General features: G+C 38.9%; 1 protein-coding gene across 1 annotated transcript in view; it reads left to right on the top strand.

Moving 5' to 3' along the window:
- Positions 1-5,005: 5,005 nt before the first annotated feature.
- CCDC73 (coiled-coil domain containing 73) overlaps positions 5,006-18,053 on the top strand; it is a 61,762-nt gene continuing 48,714 nt past the window's right edge. The window contains exon 1 of the mRNA XM_084895678.1: positions 5,006-5,258. Within this exon, the coding sequence (XP_084751804.1) occupies positions 5,154-5,258 (105 nt within the window). The 5' untranslated portion in view covers positions 5,006-5,153. The remainder of the gene's footprint in view (positions 5,259-18,053) is intronic.

The raw sequence follows: 18,053 nt of genomic DNA, 5'->3' as shown, positions 1-18,053 counted from the left end.
GCCTCTCTCTTCATGGCAGGAGGGGGGTGGGGTGAACGTGAGTGAACACACAAAGTCCTGGAATGTGTAAACCGTTTGCTCCTAAGTGTCCTTGTCTAAGGAAGATAAAACCTTGTGATTCATTAGCTGGCTGTAAATTACTGAAACCGTTTGGCTTTAATTATTTAGTATCAGTTTCCCTTATTCCACCTATCAAGGAATTTCTCTATTCTAGCTTCCTACTACGCTGTCTCAATATTTACCAAGTTATTCTGCTCAATGCCCTTTGACTTGCATTATCTCATTTCATAGCCAAACATCACAGAGTGGCATTATCTGTGTCTTAAGAACAAGGAATATGAAAAATCTGGCACTCAGAAAGGCTAGGAAACTTCCCCAAGTCCATACAACTAGGAATTGTGGAGGCTGGATTTGAATCCATATTCTCTACTTCCATATTCCATGCTATTGACCACCTTGTCTGGTCATATCTATTTTCCTCATGGACACAGGGGGCACCAGGACCAATGAGCCTGCTGCACGGTGAGCCTTGGAGAGCAGTGAAAAGACCTGGGTGCAGGGTGTGAATTGGAGTGCAACACGGAGATGAGTAGGACCCCCCAGATGTGCACTGGGCCATGAGGGAGATAGGGGCCATCAGAAAGGACAGCATGGCTCACTGGAAACGGAATTTAGGTTCCCAAACACTGGCACGCCATGAAGCCAGGAAAGGGCTAGAGGAGAACATTCATGAGTGGGTAGAAAGGGCAGAGAGTGATGTAGGGGTGCAGCCTGACAAGCCACAGAAAGGCTAGTTCTATGTATGGAAGACCTGAGCCAATGCAGGACCAACTAGAGAGGAAAATCTTTAGTTTCTAGAGAAATGGGACTTCTATCTGTTTTGTTCACTGACGTCTTCCCAGTGCTGGGTCATAGTTGGCCCTAGTACATGTTTTTTGATATATTACTTGAAGGAATGGCAGTTGAGTTGTCCCATTCAGACTCACAGAATTTGTTACTAGACTGCTGTACTCAGATTATCCACAGGGGGGTACTATTGCAACACCTGTCTGCAAGGGTGAGAGCCTTCCAGGACTGTCAACTGGGTTTTCTTTTCAGACCCCTACAAATCATTACTAGGGTGCTGTTCTCAGAATTCACACAAGGGGGTGCTATTGGGCCCAATCCCTTACTAGGGTGCTGTTTCAGAATGATCACAAGAGGCCAGTATTGCGACTAATCTATTACTAGGGAGCTATTCTCAGAATGTCCACAAGAGGGGAGATTAAACATGGTGGCAGAATAAATGGATACTATTCAGACATGCTCCTAGGACCAAACTGGAATTACAACTAAAATAAACACACACACAAACACACACAAACACGCACACACACGCGCACACACACACCACCACCATCCTGAATAATCAACTGAAGACTAGCTGGAGATTACCCTGATAACCAAGGATGGAAAGTGGAGACCGCACAGAGACTGGTAGGAAGGGTGGAAGTGCAAAAGGTCTGGCCAGGCTCCTGCAGACAGCAGCTGACGTTCCAGAGAGATATCTCAGTGGTGGGATGTTACCACTGAGACTTTAGGCTCTAATCCCCAAGCTGGCCCCCCAGCAAAGAGCACCGGAAGTGGGAAAGGTGCCCACACAACATCTGGCTTTGAAAAGCAGCAGGGTTTCTGTCAGGGAGAGATGGTGGGAAATACAGGCACCCTCTTAAAGGGCCAACACACAGAATTTCGTGTCTAGCCATTCAACTTGTGCTCTGGCAGAGCGCAATATTGCAACACTTCCTTGCAGGTGAGAGTCCTTTATCAATAGGGTGCTGTTCTCAGAATGTTCGCAAGAGAGCACCATTGAAACATCTTTCTGCAGGACAAGAGGCCTCTAGGTCAGTGGTGCCAACTGGTTGTTCGTGGACCACTGGTGGTCCATGAGGTTTGAAAATTGGCGACCACTGTTCTAGGTCTATCAATAGGGTGCTGTTCTCAGAATGTCCATAAGAGGGCACTATTCCAACCCTTCCCTGCAGTGGGAGAGTTCTCTAGATCTATCAACTGGGTTTTCTTTTCAAACTGGCAGAATTCCTTACTAAGATGCTGTTCTCAAAATGTCCACCAGAGGACACCACTGCAACATCTCCCTACAGGGAGAGAGCTCTCTAGGTCTATCAGTAGAATGCTGTTCACCCTAGCTAGTTTGGCTCAATGAATAGAGTGTTGGCCTGTGGACTGAAAGGTCCTGGGTTTGATTCTGGTCATGGACATATGCCTGGGTTATGGGCTCAATCCCCAGTAGGGGACATGCAGCAAGCGACTGATCAATGACTCCCAATGATGTTTCTATCTCTCTCTCTCCCTATCTCTCTAAAATAATACAAATATTTTTTAAATAGAGTGTTGTTCTCCAAATATCCACAAGAGGGCACTATTGCAATACTTCCCTGCAGTGGGAGAGCCTTTCAGGTCTATCAATTGGGTTTTCTTTTCAAACTGGTATTTTTTACTGATGTGCTGTTCTCAGAATGTCCACAAGAGAGCACTAACACAACACTTCTCTGCAGTGAGAGATCCCTTTAGCTCTATCAATTGGTTTGTTTTTTTTCTTGAAACTGACAATTCTTTACTAGGGTGCTGTTCTGCAAATGTCCACAAGAGGGCACTACTGTAACACTTCCCTGCAGTAGAAGAGCCATATAGTTCTATCAATTGGGTTTTATTTTCAAATTGACACTATTCGTTACTGAGGTGCTGTTCTCAGGATGTCCACAAGAGGGCACTATTGCAATACTCTTCAGTGAGAGATCCCTTAAGCTCTATCGTGTTTTTTTTTTTCTTCAAACTGGCAGAATTCTATACTAGGGTGCTGTTCTCAGAATGTCCACAAGAGGGCACTATTGCAGCACTTCCCTGCAGTGGGAAAGACCTTTAGCTATATCAATTGGGATTATTTTCAAACTGGCACAATTCCTTACTAGGGTGCTATGCTCAGAATGTCCACATGACGGCACTATCACAACACTTCCCTGCAATGAGAGATCCCTTCAGCTCCATCAATTGGTTTTTTTTTTCTTGAAACTGTCAGAATTCTTTACTAGGGTGCTGTTCTCAGAATGTCCACAGGAGGGCACTATTGCAACACTTCCCTGCAGTGGGAGAGCCCTCTAGATTTCTCATTAGGGTTTTCTTTTCAGACTCATATATTTTGTCATTTTCCACATATCCAACTACTTCAGGATGATTCTTCAAAAATTTTTCTTTACCATAAATAGCACTGCTCTAAACAGCTCTGTACAAATTGTTATTTTCCCTCCTGTCTCCTTTTGATTTTTTCCCTTGGAATGCTATCTCAAAAGTGGATTTATGAGGTCAAAAGATCCGTTTAATTTTATTGTTCTTGTTAATGATGAAATTATTGTGATGAACTAAACTCTTATTTTATTTTCAATTGAAACGAAGGTGTTTTCCAATGAACTGCAAATATCTGTATTGAAAAGGAGAAATAGAAAAAAAAATCTAGAAATTATTTCAAATAAGTCTTCTAGGAATAAGGTATTTTTTTATTTACCAATCATTGGGAAATTTGCCTAGAATTAGGTTCAACTCTACCTCCTTCTGTGCAAAAAGGATATAATAATAGAGTTGTTTTGAGAGTAAAATAAGAAAATTTATGTAAAACACTTAGCTCATTGTCTGATACAAATAAAGTATCAAATAGTTATTATTACAGTATGACTGTTATAGTTAGCATACACCAAATTGAAAGGTCACATTCCCCATTCATTTATTTGGCATTTAAATACCAGGCATTGGCTAGAATTTGGTATGAAAAGTGAAAAAAAAAAATTGTCTGTGCCTTCATGGAGCTTATGTTCTACAATATGGACAGTAAACAAATATATCATGTTAGACGGTGCTTGTGTTATGGAAAATAAACCGAAATCTGAAAAGTAGAGTATGTATGTTGGTAATCAGGGAAGGTCTCCCGGATTTGGTGATATTTGGGTAAAGACCTGGGAAACAACAGAGAGTCAAAAGAGAGTTCCAAACAGATTTTTACTGAGAAATATGGTCAGACTTTTGTTGTTAATCCTCACCAAGGGTGTTTTCTTCCCATTGAATTCCAGAGAATGGAAGGAAAGGGGAGAGATAGAGAGAGAAGCATCAATTGGTTGCTCCTTAACAGGCACTGAGGATTGAGCCTGCAACCAATAAGAATTGAACCCGAGACTCTCAGTCCCAGGCTGGCATTCTAATCGTTGAGCAAAACGGGCCAGGCTGGTTACACTTCTGAGTACAGGAACTTTCAGATTTGGTAGCCTAGCCAAAACTACCTTCTATAGGAGACCTTAAATATATTAGGTGTTGGAATAGGTGTGGTCATCAGTGTGATTATAGCTACAGTTTTCTCTTTATTATTTCACTTAAAAATCAGCATTTCATTTTTGCATGGATAACACCTTTGCATGATTCAACATTTAAAAAAAAAAAGTATAACTAGGTAGAGAAGTCTGTCCTATACAGTTTGCATTGTTCCCAACAAACAGGTAACACATTAGATTTTTAAAAATCTTTCCACAGATTGTACAATTTTTATTATTTTTGTATAAATATAATAAAATTGAGATGGAGAGAGAGAGGGAGAGAGAGAGAGAGAGACATCAATTTGCGGTTCTACTTATTTATAGATTCCTTGGTTGAATCTTCTGTGTGCCTTGACCAGGATGGAACCTTGCAACCTTGGTCTCCAGGGAGGATGCTCTGACCAACCGAACTACCCATCCAGGGCCCCGAACATTTAAAACCAAACAAGCGTGGGTATGGAAGCTAGTAAACTGCTCACTTACAAACAAAAAAAACCATCCAACATCCAGAGACAGCTTTCCAGGCGCCTGTATCTTTAAAATAGTCAATTACATTTTCCCCAGCTGCCCAGGATTCCCTGCCCAAGGGGATCTGAAGGCCTGGGAACCGGAAGCGCCCTGTGGAGGGTAAAGGTGAACCGGAAGTCCTCCCTGGGGAGCGATAGAGGCCCTCTGGGGAGGTACCTGAGGGCTGGCGGGTTAGAAAGGGTCCTGATCTCTTTGTCCAGGTTCAGGGAAGGGTTAGCCTGCCTCTGTGGCGGCTGCCGAGATCCTCTCCCGGAGCTGCCTGACCTGACCATGGCGTTGGCCTCGGGTTTCCAGAACCTTCCACCGCCTGGGCCTGAGCCCGATGGGGAGAAGCCGTCGCCCCCAGACCTCACTCCCGGGCTCCCGGGGCTGCTGGTGAGTGAGGTGGGTCCTGCCTGTGCCTGTGGACAGGCGTGTGACGTTGCTGTGATGAACTTGGTGTGTGCTTTTAAAGTTTTGTGTGTTTCATTTGGAAACCTCAGGTTTTTGTTGAGAATACAAGGCCCCGGGGTTGGCCATTTTGGGGGGAATTTCAGACAAGCCTGCGCCCCTGGACGGCAGCACTGTGACCGTGACCGGCGGCCGGGGACACAGCTCACTGGGGACAGCGCTGAGCTGTAGGTTTAAATGATTCCGTCATTGTTTGGTTTTTATCTCCCCTTAGCTTTTGGGAACAGTCAGAACTCTCCAGGCGTTTAGGGGAGCCCTTCGGGGGTGGGGAAGCTATTTTCTGTCCGGGCCACTCGGACATTTGCAGCTTCCTTTGCGGCCACACAAAGTGATCGCCTTAGAAATGCGCCCGCTGTGTTTGTCAGACATTTAGGTCCCCCCAGGGGCAGGGCCAGGGCCAGGCCCAGTGGCTGCGCAGGCCTCACGGGACCGGAGGTCCCCACCCCGCAGGCCACCGGGAGATGCGGGGCTTGGGTGGGGATACCGCAGCACGGCCAGCGGTCACCTTTCCACAAGGGGAGGGTCTGGCCTTCCATTTGTAATAAGGTGACCGGACTTCCCGCTTTTGGCCAAAAGCGGGAAATCCGGTCACCTTACTTCAGTGCTTCCCAAACTTCTCTCATGATGAGAATCACCTGGGGGAGTTGTTAAAATACAGATTCCCGAATCCCAACTAAGAAGTGCTAAACTAGAATTTTTGGGAACATATAGGTGCAATTGTATACCCAACTAGTGCCCTAAGCTTTATACAGTTTTCGATTCTGGTCAAGAGCATGTACGTTGGCTGCGGGCACATCCCCGGTGGGGGATGTGCAGGAGGCAGCTGGTTGATGTTTCTCTCTCATCGATGTTTCTGGCTCTCTATCTCTCTCCCTTCCTCTCTGTAAAAAATCAATAAAATATTTTTTTTAAAAAATATATCAACAGGACAACAATTGCCATTTCTTTTGAGAGCCACATTTTTTAAACTTAAACTGCTTCTGAAGCCACGTCTTCAATATAGACTTGCCCAGGCCGACGTATTTTGTGGAAGAGCCACACTCAAGGAACCAAAGAGCTGCATGTAGCTCAAGAGCCGCAGTTTGCTGACCACAGGTATAGTCCCTTTAGGAAGAAAATGGGAAGATTCCACTATGAAATCCTTTTTTTGATTGTGTGCTATATTACCTTAGATGTGATAAAGGCCTATGGCTGTGTTTGTGTTGTACTTTTAAGAAAACAAAACAAAACAAAAACCCTGACTGAAACAGCAGTCCAGCCTGTGTGCATGCAATTTTTTCCGCAGCTCTTCATAGTTTTATTCTCTACCCATTTCTTTAGTCAATTTTAGTGTTTATGATAATCCTTCCTGGTTTCAGGGTTGAATTAAAGTATTATTAAAATTTTAGACATTATATTCCCCACTCTGATGATTTATAAATTGTGCTGATGTAACTTGAGAGAGTATTTTCGTTTTTAGATTGCTTCCTACAGTAATATCAGGAAGGAACCTGCTACCATAGTGCATCTTGTGCCCACTGGGTGGCAGCATAGTGTTTTTAGTTTCTTTCGCTTTGACTGGATTTCAGAATTACTGATGCTGTAGTAGTGTTATTCTGGTATGTATCATATGTTGAATGCTTATTACATGCCGGGCACTTGACCAACTCCTGCATGTGTATTTTCACATGTAATCCTAAATAAGTCCCAAAACCTGTGATTTAACTATTCCTATTAGTCTTTTTATACCATATGAGGAAGTTGTAGGAAAAAGAATAAATAATAATGCAAGGCTGATAACAAGCCAATAAGTGATAGAGCCAGAACTGAAACACAGGTACTAACTACTTTGTGCTAATCAAATTAAAACCATTATCAATTTGACTAATTAATGAAGAACCAGCAGTTAATATGAGAAATCTGTGATGTTCTGAAAGAGGAAAAAAAATGGAATATTGGTTTTATATTACGTGCCTCAAAACAGTTGGGGTGCATAGTTTCCAAAAGCCAGTATTTCTTAAATTGTGTTCCAAGAAATACTAGTCCTGCAAAATGCTTCAATTAAAAAAGGTTCCGGTGGTCACAAATGCTCTTGATGATTCATTAAACGTTCTAAGAAGTCCAGCAGTAAATGAGTCTGTTTAACCCAACTTTTTTTGAACTCGTAGTATTAAGTTTTCTACTGGAGGCCCAATGCACGAAATTTGTTCAAAGGGCTTGGTCCTTGAAGCCCCGGCTTCATCTGGAAGGTTGTCCGAATGGCTGTCTGGAATGTTGTCTAATTAGCATATTAGTTCTTTATTACATAGGATTTTGTGTTTTTCTAGCCTAGCCTTCATTTACATTTTTCTGTTGAGTTTAGAAATAAGGAAAAAGACTGATTTGTTGTTCCATTCATGTATGCATTCATTGGTTGCTTCTTTAAAAAAAAAAATGATTTTAGAGAGGAAAGGAGAAGGAGAGAGAGATAGTAAAATCAGTGATGAGAGAGAATCATTGATCGGCTGCTTCCTGCACACCCCCAACTGGGAATCAAGCCTGCAAACCAACATGTGTTCCAGACCGGGAATCGAACTGTGACCTCCTGGTTCATATATTAATGCTCAACCATTGAGCCACACAGTCAGCCGTTGATTGCTTCTTTTATTTATCTATCTATTTATTTATTTATTTATTTTTTAATTAAATTATTATCTTTGTACATATTTTAACATTGCCGCCCCCCTCCCATACATACTCCCCCTCCTATACATACCCTCCCTCCCCAGGGTTTTGTGTCCTATTGGTTGTATTTATATGCATGTATACAAGTCCTTCAGTTGATCTCTTATCTCCCCCAGATCTCCCTACCCTCCCGGTTGTAATTTGACAGTCTGCTTGTTGCTTTACTGTCTTTATATCTGACTTTTGGTTCATCAGTTTATAATGTTCTTTAATATCCATAAATGAGTGAGGTCATGTGGTATTTCTCTTTCATTGACTGGCTTATTTCACTCAGCATGATGTTCTCTAGTTCTATCCAGGTTGCTGCAAATGATGAGAATTCCTTCTTTTTTCTGGCAGCATAGTATTCCATTGTGTAGTGTAGATGTACCAAAGTTTTTTGATCCAATCATCTGCTGACGGGCACCTACGCTGTTTCCAGATTCTAGCTATTGTAGATTGTGCTGCTATGAACATAGGGTGCATATATCCTTTCGGATTGGTGTTTCTAGTTTCTTGAGATATATTCCTAGGAGTGGGATTACTGGGTCAAATGGGAGTTCCATTTTCAGGTTTTTGAGGAAACTCCATACTGTTCTCCACAGTGGTTGCACCAGTCTGAATTCCCACCAGCAGTGCACGAGGGTTCCTTTTTCTCCACAACCTCGCCAACACTTGTCATTTGTTGATTTGTTGATGTTGGCTATTCTGACAGGTGTGAGATGGTACCGCATTGTTGTTTTGATTTGCATCTCTAGGATAATTAGTGACTTTGAGCATGTTTTCATGTGCCTCTTAGCCTTCTCAATACCAGACTTCAAGCTGTTTTACAAAGCCACTGTTCTCAAAACAGGCTGGTACTGGCACAAGAACAGACATATAGATCAATGGAATAGAATCGAGAACCCAGATATCAACCCAAATCACTATGCTCAGTTAATATTTGACAGAGGAGGCACGAATATACAATGGGGTCAAGAAAGTCTCTTCAATAAATGGTGTTGGGAAAATTGGACAAATACATGCAAAAGAATGAAACTAGATCACCAACTTACACCATACACAAAAATAAACTCAAAATGGATACAGGACTTAAACATAAGACAGGAAACCATAAAAATACTAGAGGCATCCACAGGCAGCAAAATCTCAGACATATGCCAAAAGAACTTCTTCACTGATACTTCCCCTAGGGCAATGGAAGCTAAAGAGAAAATAAACAAATGGGACTACATCAAAATAAAAAGCTTTTTTACAGCAAAAGAAACCATCAACAAAACAACAAGAAAGCCCACTGTATGGGAGTACATATTTGCAAATGTTATCACTGATAAAGGTTTAATCTCCAACATCTACAGACAGCTTATTCAACTAAATAAAAGAAAGATGAATGATCCAATTAAAAAATGGGCAATGGACCTAAATAGAATATTTTCAAAAGAAGACAGAAGGAAGGCCAAAAGGCACATGATTGCTTCTTTTATGTGCCAGACCAGAGATCAAACCAGGATGGCACTCTGAGCTACTCAGCCAGGGCTAGCCTAGCCTTCCATTCAAAAAGTCTTTTTTAAAAAGACCTTTTACATTGATTTCGTGACCACAATCTATAGTTTTACTGGACTATAACTTGGGTCCTATTTTTTATTTGAAGCACAAATTACTGGAACACACTGCGGTAAACATACAAGACTGTGTGGTTGAAGGAAGTGATATAATGGTAAATATCTTTGATGAAGTTAATATTCTTTTATAAGTCCTGGGAATAGTTGAATGGAGATAGTATTTCTTACTGGGAAATTAATTTTCATAAATCAGAACACTAGCAAAGTGAGAACATAGAACAATTTTACAGATTAAAATTTCCAGATTACATTCTTTGGAACACATGCTCCTGAAAATATTAATTTGCACTAATTTTTTAAAGTGTTCCCTGGTCAAGATAAACTTGGGAAATTTTGGTTAAATAGTTTATAACTATGTGATGGTACTGTTAATCTCTAAGATGGGGAATTAGTATGCAACATTTTCCAGATTTATTTGACCAGGGAACCTGTTTTTAGAGATGTATCTTATGGACCTTGTGCCCTCTAGAATACACTTTGGGAAATAATTATGTAGATAATTAAGGTAAAAATGTTTTTGTTGTAATATGACTATTTTAGGTGAAAATTTTTATTGTAAATTATTCATGTAACTTTCATAATTCATTTATTTTATTTTCTAATATCGGCATGATAGAGAATATCAGCAAGTCATTCAGCATTCTTAGTTTTCATATGAACAATGGAAATTTTGTTATTAAAAAAAAGCCTTTATGAAATTCTCTGGCACTGAATAATTTCATATAAAACTAAAACTCTTAGTTTTAATTTAAGTTCAATGAGCAATAAATTTCCAATTGTTTTAGAATCAGCCTGAAAAAATTTGAAGTTTAGATTAGTTAAATGTTATTAATGTTTTAAGAAATACTTAAAGGATTTTCCTACCTTTTATTTACAAGATGGCCAAAATTAGTGTTTATCCAAATACCTCTTTTGTATTGCATTAGATTAATTAAATTTAAAACTCCATTAATAGTTTATTTCATGTTCCATAATGAACCTTATGAAGAGACTTTCCAATTTTTTCATTTCCTTCACCTGCCTCAGACTGTTCATTTTTAGAATTAAATATTTCTAAATTTAACATCTTGTATATAGAATCCCTATTCCTTTTTTTAAAACAATGAGAAATTTGGCAAATATTTTATTCTGAATAGAGAATATTTTACTCAACTATAATAATAAAAGCATAATATAATAATTAGATCAGAGAGCTGAATGACCTCTGGACATCATTACGGATGTTTTCCGGACAAAGCCACAGCGGCAGGGGCTGAGGCAGAGGCAGGTAGGGCCAATCACGCAGGCAGGTGAACAGTTAGGGGTGATCAGGCAGGCTGGCAGAGTGGTTAGGAGGGATGAGGCAGGCAGACAAAGAGGTTATGGTTGGGAAGGACCAAGCAGGCAAGCTGAGGTGGTTAGGGGTGATCAGGAAGGCAGGCAGAGTGGTTAGAGGTAAGAAATTAGGGGAGATGAGGAAGGCTGGCAGAAAGGTTAGGGGATATTAGGCAGGTAGGCGAGTGGTTAGGAGCCAGCTGTCCTGGATTGTGAGAGGGTGCAGGCCAGGCTGAGGGAATCCCCACCCCTGTGTGCATGAATTTCATGCACTGGGCCTCTAGTAATGTATAAAATACTTTCAAGAAACGAGGTGTTTAATTTTGCATAACTTATAATTAAAATATTTACCAAGTGTTTCCAAAGCATATTTCCCACTGCAACTTGATAACATGAAACAGTAAATGAAAAAATAACATTGTTAATGGCAGCACTCTAAATTGATGTAAAAAGTGCACAAATTTGTGCACTGAGCCTCTAGTTGTATTATACTTACCTTTATATATTTGTATCTCTCTCTACCACAGTTCCTTGAGCACAGGGTCTCTTGTGTTGTTATTTTTTAAAATCATTACATTTTTTAATATAGAGGAGCCAACAATTATTTATTGAAATGATGAAAACTTTTTGTTTTCTTTATTTACAATAATATTTCAGACTTTAAAACTCCCCTTAGTTCTAGTATTTTGAAATTTATTTAACAAGATCAGATTTACACTTGACTTTATAATATTCTATTCTCTTCTGGAACCTCAGCAATCTTTGTACCTTGACCCTATCACATAATTCTTCACTCTACTTCCTAAGAAAGAAAAGAGTGTGTTCTTTTTCCCCTAAGGTTAATCATTTAACAATGTGTTTCTCTTCTACCTGACTCCAAGACCTCATTTCTTCAGTTATCCCTTCTTTTCATATTCAATCACTTGATCTTTACTGGCTTCTTTCTCTAAGATGTGAAATGTTTCCATTTTTCTCCTATCCCCTAACCTTTCCTTGATTATTTACAACCTTAAATTACTACCTATATCTCATTTTGTGAGAACTGCTCATGAATCACCCTTTTATATTCCAGATCAATTTGTGTCAGTTAGAGCTACCATGTTATCCTTCTGCCAAATTCCATTTCCCTTTGAACTATTTCTTGAATTCCTCAGTAGCCTAAGAATTCTTCTCCATAGGTTAGTTAGATCAGAACTACACTGCTACAAGTAGCCCTGATACCATTTACTCCAATTTGCTATTGCACTTATAACTATTTTGGTTAATGAGGTTATTTCAAAATTAACAAATAAAAATTTAAACTTAGTTTAGCATTCTTATTTTATAGGTAACATAAATGAGGCTCTGGCACTGTGTACTTTGAACTCTAAATACTTAGAGCCCCCTTTTTAATCTATGGTGCCTTTTTTTTTTTTTAAGTGTTTTTATTGATTTGAGAGAGAGAGAGAGAAGAAGGATAGGAAGAGAAAAACATCGAGACAACACCAATTGGTTACTTCCTACATGCCCTCTTGTGGGCATGTGCCCTTAATGGGAATAGGACCTCTCAGTACATGGGACAAAGCTCAACCAATTGAGCCACAGGGCTATCTGTGGTGTGTTTTATATCATGCTTAGTGTTATTGTGTCTGGGGTTACACTTATTTGAATAAATGCTTTATTCACTTTTACAGACCTTGAAGGTAAACACCATTGACTCATATATGTATCACCTGCAATTTCTTGAACAGAGATTTATTGAATTATGTCACTGTTTTTTATTAGCCTACTAGAGGCCCAGTGCATGAAATTCATGCACGGTTAGGGTCACTAGGCCTGGCCGGCAATCGGGGCTGATCGGGGCCTTCCAGCTGCTGGCTGACTTTCCTTCTGGCTACTGGCCAGGGCCTTCCTTTGTTCCACACTGCCCTCTGGTTGGTCAACACATATCATAGCAGGCAATCGAACTCCTGGTCTCCTGTCGAACTTCTGAGGGGACACTTTGCATTTTAGCCTTTTATATAGATAAATATAGATATAATAAAAGCTGAATATGCAAATTGATTGAAGGGCAGAATGAGCAGTGTAACAACTGGTCGCTATGATGCGCACTGACCACCAGGGGGCAGACGCTGAATACAGGAGCTGTCCCCCGATGCATGTCCCAGGCAAGCCAAGGCAGGTGCCAGTAGAGACCCCCCCCCCACCCCCCGCATCACCCCACTGGTCACCCTGCAGGGGGAGGTGACCAGCAGTGGCAGCAGTGGGGGGTCAGGGCTTGACGGCGAGGGCAGGGGTTGGGGCGGCTGGTGAGCCAGCGATTGCCCCACTGATTGTCGCCTCCCACAGAGGGAGGTGACCAGTGGCCGTGGTGGGGGAATCTGAGGGTGGGGCTGGCCAATGAGCGGGTGCCGCTCCCTTATCGCTCCACTGGTTGCCTCCAAGGCAGGTGCCAGTGGGGGCCCCCTGATTGCCCCACCAGTCACCCCACAGATTGACCCTGATTGCTGGCCAGGCCTATGGACTCTTATCCATGCACGAATTTCATACACCAGGCATCTAGTCCTGTATAATACAGAGCTAATATGCTAATTAGACCGAACAGCCATCTGGACGACCTGGATGAAGCTGGGGCTGCGAGGGGCTGCAAGGGCCACCTGGGGCATCTGAGGCTGTGAGGGCTGAGCCCCTTGCGTGAATTTTGTGTTTTGGGCCTCTAGTCTGTGTATAAAAAGTCATTTTATGCCCTGACTGATTTGGCTCAGTGGATAGAGCGTCGGCCTGTGGACTGAAAGGTCCCAGGCCAAGAGCACATCCCCAGTAGAAGGTATGCAGGAGGCAGCTGATCAATGACTCTCTCTCTCATCGATGTTTCTAACTCTCTATCCCTTTCTCTTCCTCTCTGCAAAAAATCAATAAAATTTTTTAAAAGTCATTTTAAAAATTCATATGTGGATGCTTTTCCATTTTCCCTTATTATATAATTGTTCTTCTCTAGGCCTTTTTCTAGTGTTGTGATACCTATCAAAGTTTGTTTATCACAGATACAGGGAACACTCTGATTGCATATGCAACTTTATTTGACTCAGTTTCCCAGTATCCTACTCCCCACCTCTCCAAGGATGCAAGTGGTCTGTTAAATACAGTGCAGCATGAGTGTGAGAAACACTGAGTGCCTGACTTTTGTAAATTATTGTATTGGGCAGTGTGGGGATATAAAAGTGAATGAGATTTGGCACTAATCTAGGAATTTATAATATAATGGTTAACACAACTATTGCTTATACAAGATAGAATATGAGTCATGCTTTGGTCATTTTTTCTCAGTCTTTTAAAGAAATATACATACAGTAGGTATATACATATAATACTTTTAAAATATATTTACACAGTCTCTTCAAATATACATATACATTCATATATATATATATATATATACACACACTAGCTTTTATATATATAATATGTATGTATGCATATATATACAGTTTTCATTTTTTGTGACAACTGTCACTTGTATTTCACATCTAAATTTTATATTTATAATTACTTAGGAAAGAGATATGCTTATAAGACTGATATAGCATATAGTTTAAGTATTAAGAGTAATCCTGAGAATAAAGGAAATGTGATGATACCAACTTAGGGGCTATTAAAAAAAAGAAACTTGGAAGTTATAGCTTTTTAACAAAAATTTTTTGGGAAAATATTTTAGTTACTGAAAAATCAATTTTTTTTTTGTATTTGTACAGCTATTGTTGATTTTGTTTACACTCTTAATGTTTTAGCTAATGTCAAAGCTCACAGTCGTTATTATGTGAAATGATAGTGTGAAATTGATGCTGTTATAGTATAACAATAAGGACGTGACTCATGTATTTTATGTACACATGCATTCAACTGTAGTGACGAACGGCTTTATGCTGTGTGATTAAATGCATATTAGCGTTTGCCCTAGGCATTTGATTATTACCATCTTTACTTCATTACATTACCACACTGTATGGTCATATAATTTATAAGATAATACACACATCACTTTGTTGCTGATAGGAATTATTCTGTTTTATGGATGGTGTCCTTTAATTTTGCCTTTCATGGATTATAAAATTGGTTAATATCTGCTGAAGTGAATCACTGGAGAAGCAAATAAAGATGCTGGCCTCAGGTCACAGTGTCATTTGTGATACTGGCAAAATCGTACAGGCTCATTTATCCCTGTACATGATTGATAACAGCATGGGTTAAATGGAGAAAGCTTTGCTTCTATTAAAGGATCATCATGAATGAAGACCTCCCACTTAATAGTCAGGCATGATGAGAAGACAAGAGACTGTCTACAGGTCAAATTAAATAACTTAAATAATTTAAGTAGAATGACAGTGTAATTTGTCCATTTTGTGTTATTACTCTGACCCCTATCAGGATTATAGACTAACTTACTTTCCACTGTAGGTAGAGTATTTAAGATGTAATTTTTTAATAAATACTTTAAAAGATTTAAAAGCCTTTCTGGCTTTTAATTGTGGTAAAAGACAGATTTTTATTACATGCTTAAACTAAAGTTTTTTAAAAGAAAAATAGCAATACTGTAAAATACAGAGTCAGTAATATGGTGAATGCTGAGATAATATTTTAATCATTTTGTAATATATAATGCTTTAAACATTTTATAATGTATTTTTCAAATGTATATTTTATAATGAAATATCATAAACAATTAAGTGATTATAAATAGAATATGTTATAACTATAATATTTATAAATAATTGTATTATACACAATAAATTTTTTAAAAATATATTTTATTGATTTTTTACAGAGAGGAAGGGAGAGAGATAGAGAGCTAGAAATGTCGATAAGAGAGAAACATCGACCAGCTGCCTCTTGCACACCCCCTATCGGGGATGTGCCCACAACCAATGTACATGCCCTTGACCGGAATCGAACCCGGGACCTTTCAGTCCGTAGACCGATGCACTACCGCTGAGCCAAACCGGTTTTGGCTATACACAATAAATTTAATACTACATATTACTATAAATAAATGAACTATTTGCAGGAAGATTTTCTTTTTAGTAATACTTAGAAGCCAAGTATTAAAAATAAAGATAGTCAGGATTTTTTTTTTTTAATAAAGAAAGTTTTTTTATATACTTAAAAATTTTTTATTGATTAATTTTTTAGAGAGAGAGAGAAACATTGAGTTGTTGTTCCACTTATTTATGCATTCATTGGTTACTTTTGCGTGTCCTGACTGGGGATCTAACCCCCAACCTTGGTGTATTGGATTGATGCTCTAAACAACTGAGCTTACCCGGCCAGTAATGACTACTTTCCTATATGGAATCATTATTCAAGCTGTGATTCAAAATATGGGGAGCATATGCACTTTTGGAGATACTTATAATAATAGCATTGAAATATGAGAGTATTTTGATTTGTTAAGAGTAAATTAAGTATGCAATGTAATCATCCTCATTTCTTTCTTATTTTGTTAATCCTCACTGGAGGATTTTATTTATTATTTATTTATTTATTTATTTATTTATTTATTTATTTATTTTGAGAATGGAAGTGGGGGAAGGAGAGAGAGAGAAACAGAGAGAGAGGGAGAAGAGAAAAGCGAGAGAAGAGAAAAAAGAGAGAAGAGAGAAGAAAGAAACATTGATGTGAGAGAGATACATCTATTGTGTTGCCTCCTGCACCTACCCTGACTGAGGCCTGGAATCAAACCTACAACCTATGACCAGAATTGAACCCATAACCATTTGATGCGTAGTCACTGGCTATAAAACCTTTGTGATAAACCAAGACTTAAATACATTACCTCATTTAATCCTCACACAGTGAAATAAGTGTCATTGTCTCTGTTATGCAGATGAGGAAACTGAACTCTAGGGAAGTCACACAGCCAGTAAGAGGAGATAGAATTTGAATCCACATGTTTTGGATTCAGTTATAGGAATCTACAAATATGCATGTCTTTTTAAGAAGTGCATAAAACCACATTTACCACAAAACTGGTTCATTTCTGACTTTATCAAGCATGCTTGTAATAGCATTGCAAAAACTTTTTTGCACTTTGACCCATAGTAAAAAGTACATTTCACATTGTGATCCAGTATACATACATGTATTTACATTTACATATAATTAAAGCAAGTTTTATGAGATTTACTACATGTGAGTATTATTGATATATTCTAATCTGTTTTATTCTCTTTCATGATAAGAAATGCTGCTTGCAACTAAACTGATTTCATATCTCTATATGGGTACTCAACTGAAATAATTCTGTACCAACTTAAAACATATGCAGTAAAGTGCTTTCCTCCATTATAAAACATATGTACTTTATAGAAAAGGAGAATGAAGGGGAAAACATCACATACTTTTGATCACTGAAAGACAACTTCAGTTAACAATTTGGTGTATTTTCTTTCAATATTTTTTGATGGTATTTATATTGTTATACTTTTAACCATGATGCTTATATAAATTTTAATCCTATTTTTTTAGTTTAGTATTTTTTTATCAAAGTTATGTATACACAATGTAAATAATTACAATTTTTTTTTTTACAAATTTTGTTCAGAAAAACAGTAATATCCCCTGCAATTTACTTTTCTCTAGTCTAGAGCAACTACTTTAAACTATTTTAGCTGATTCTTCAGACATTTGCTTCCATATCTCTAAATAATAACGTGCTTATCATTGCTACATCTTGATTTTCCAATTTTAGTCATTATCTAATGACTTTCCATAATGGCAAATGAAGATTTAACTTTTCTTTCACCTTTGCTTTAATTTTCCCCCTTTTACATACTATCTTCAATATAGTTATTTCATAATCCTGATTTTATAAGTAATTTATGACTGCATAAATGCTATTCACAGCTGAACCTTTTGAGTGTGCTATGATTATTTTTTCTTTACCTATACAATACCCCCCATTTGTTATTTTTCTCCTATTGATGACTTTTAATGTATTCATTACTAACTCACCCTCATACTTTTCCCAGATATATGAACCTCTTATTGATAGATCCTACCTTCCCCCAACTAATGGATGGAGAATGACGTAAACTCCACCTGCAGTCCAAACATTCCTGAATACCTA

Source organism: Pipistrellus hanaki (assembly GCF_964339955.1).
Source record: "Pipistrellus hanaki genome assembly, chromosome: 9".
In the NCBI taxonomy this organism is placed as follows: Eukaryota; Metazoa; Chordata; class Mammalia; order Chiroptera; family Vespertilionidae; genus Pipistrellus; species Pipistrellus hanaki.
The sequence above is the reverse complement of the archived record's forward strand: the minus strand, read 5'-3'. Positions and strand labels throughout refer to the sequence as shown.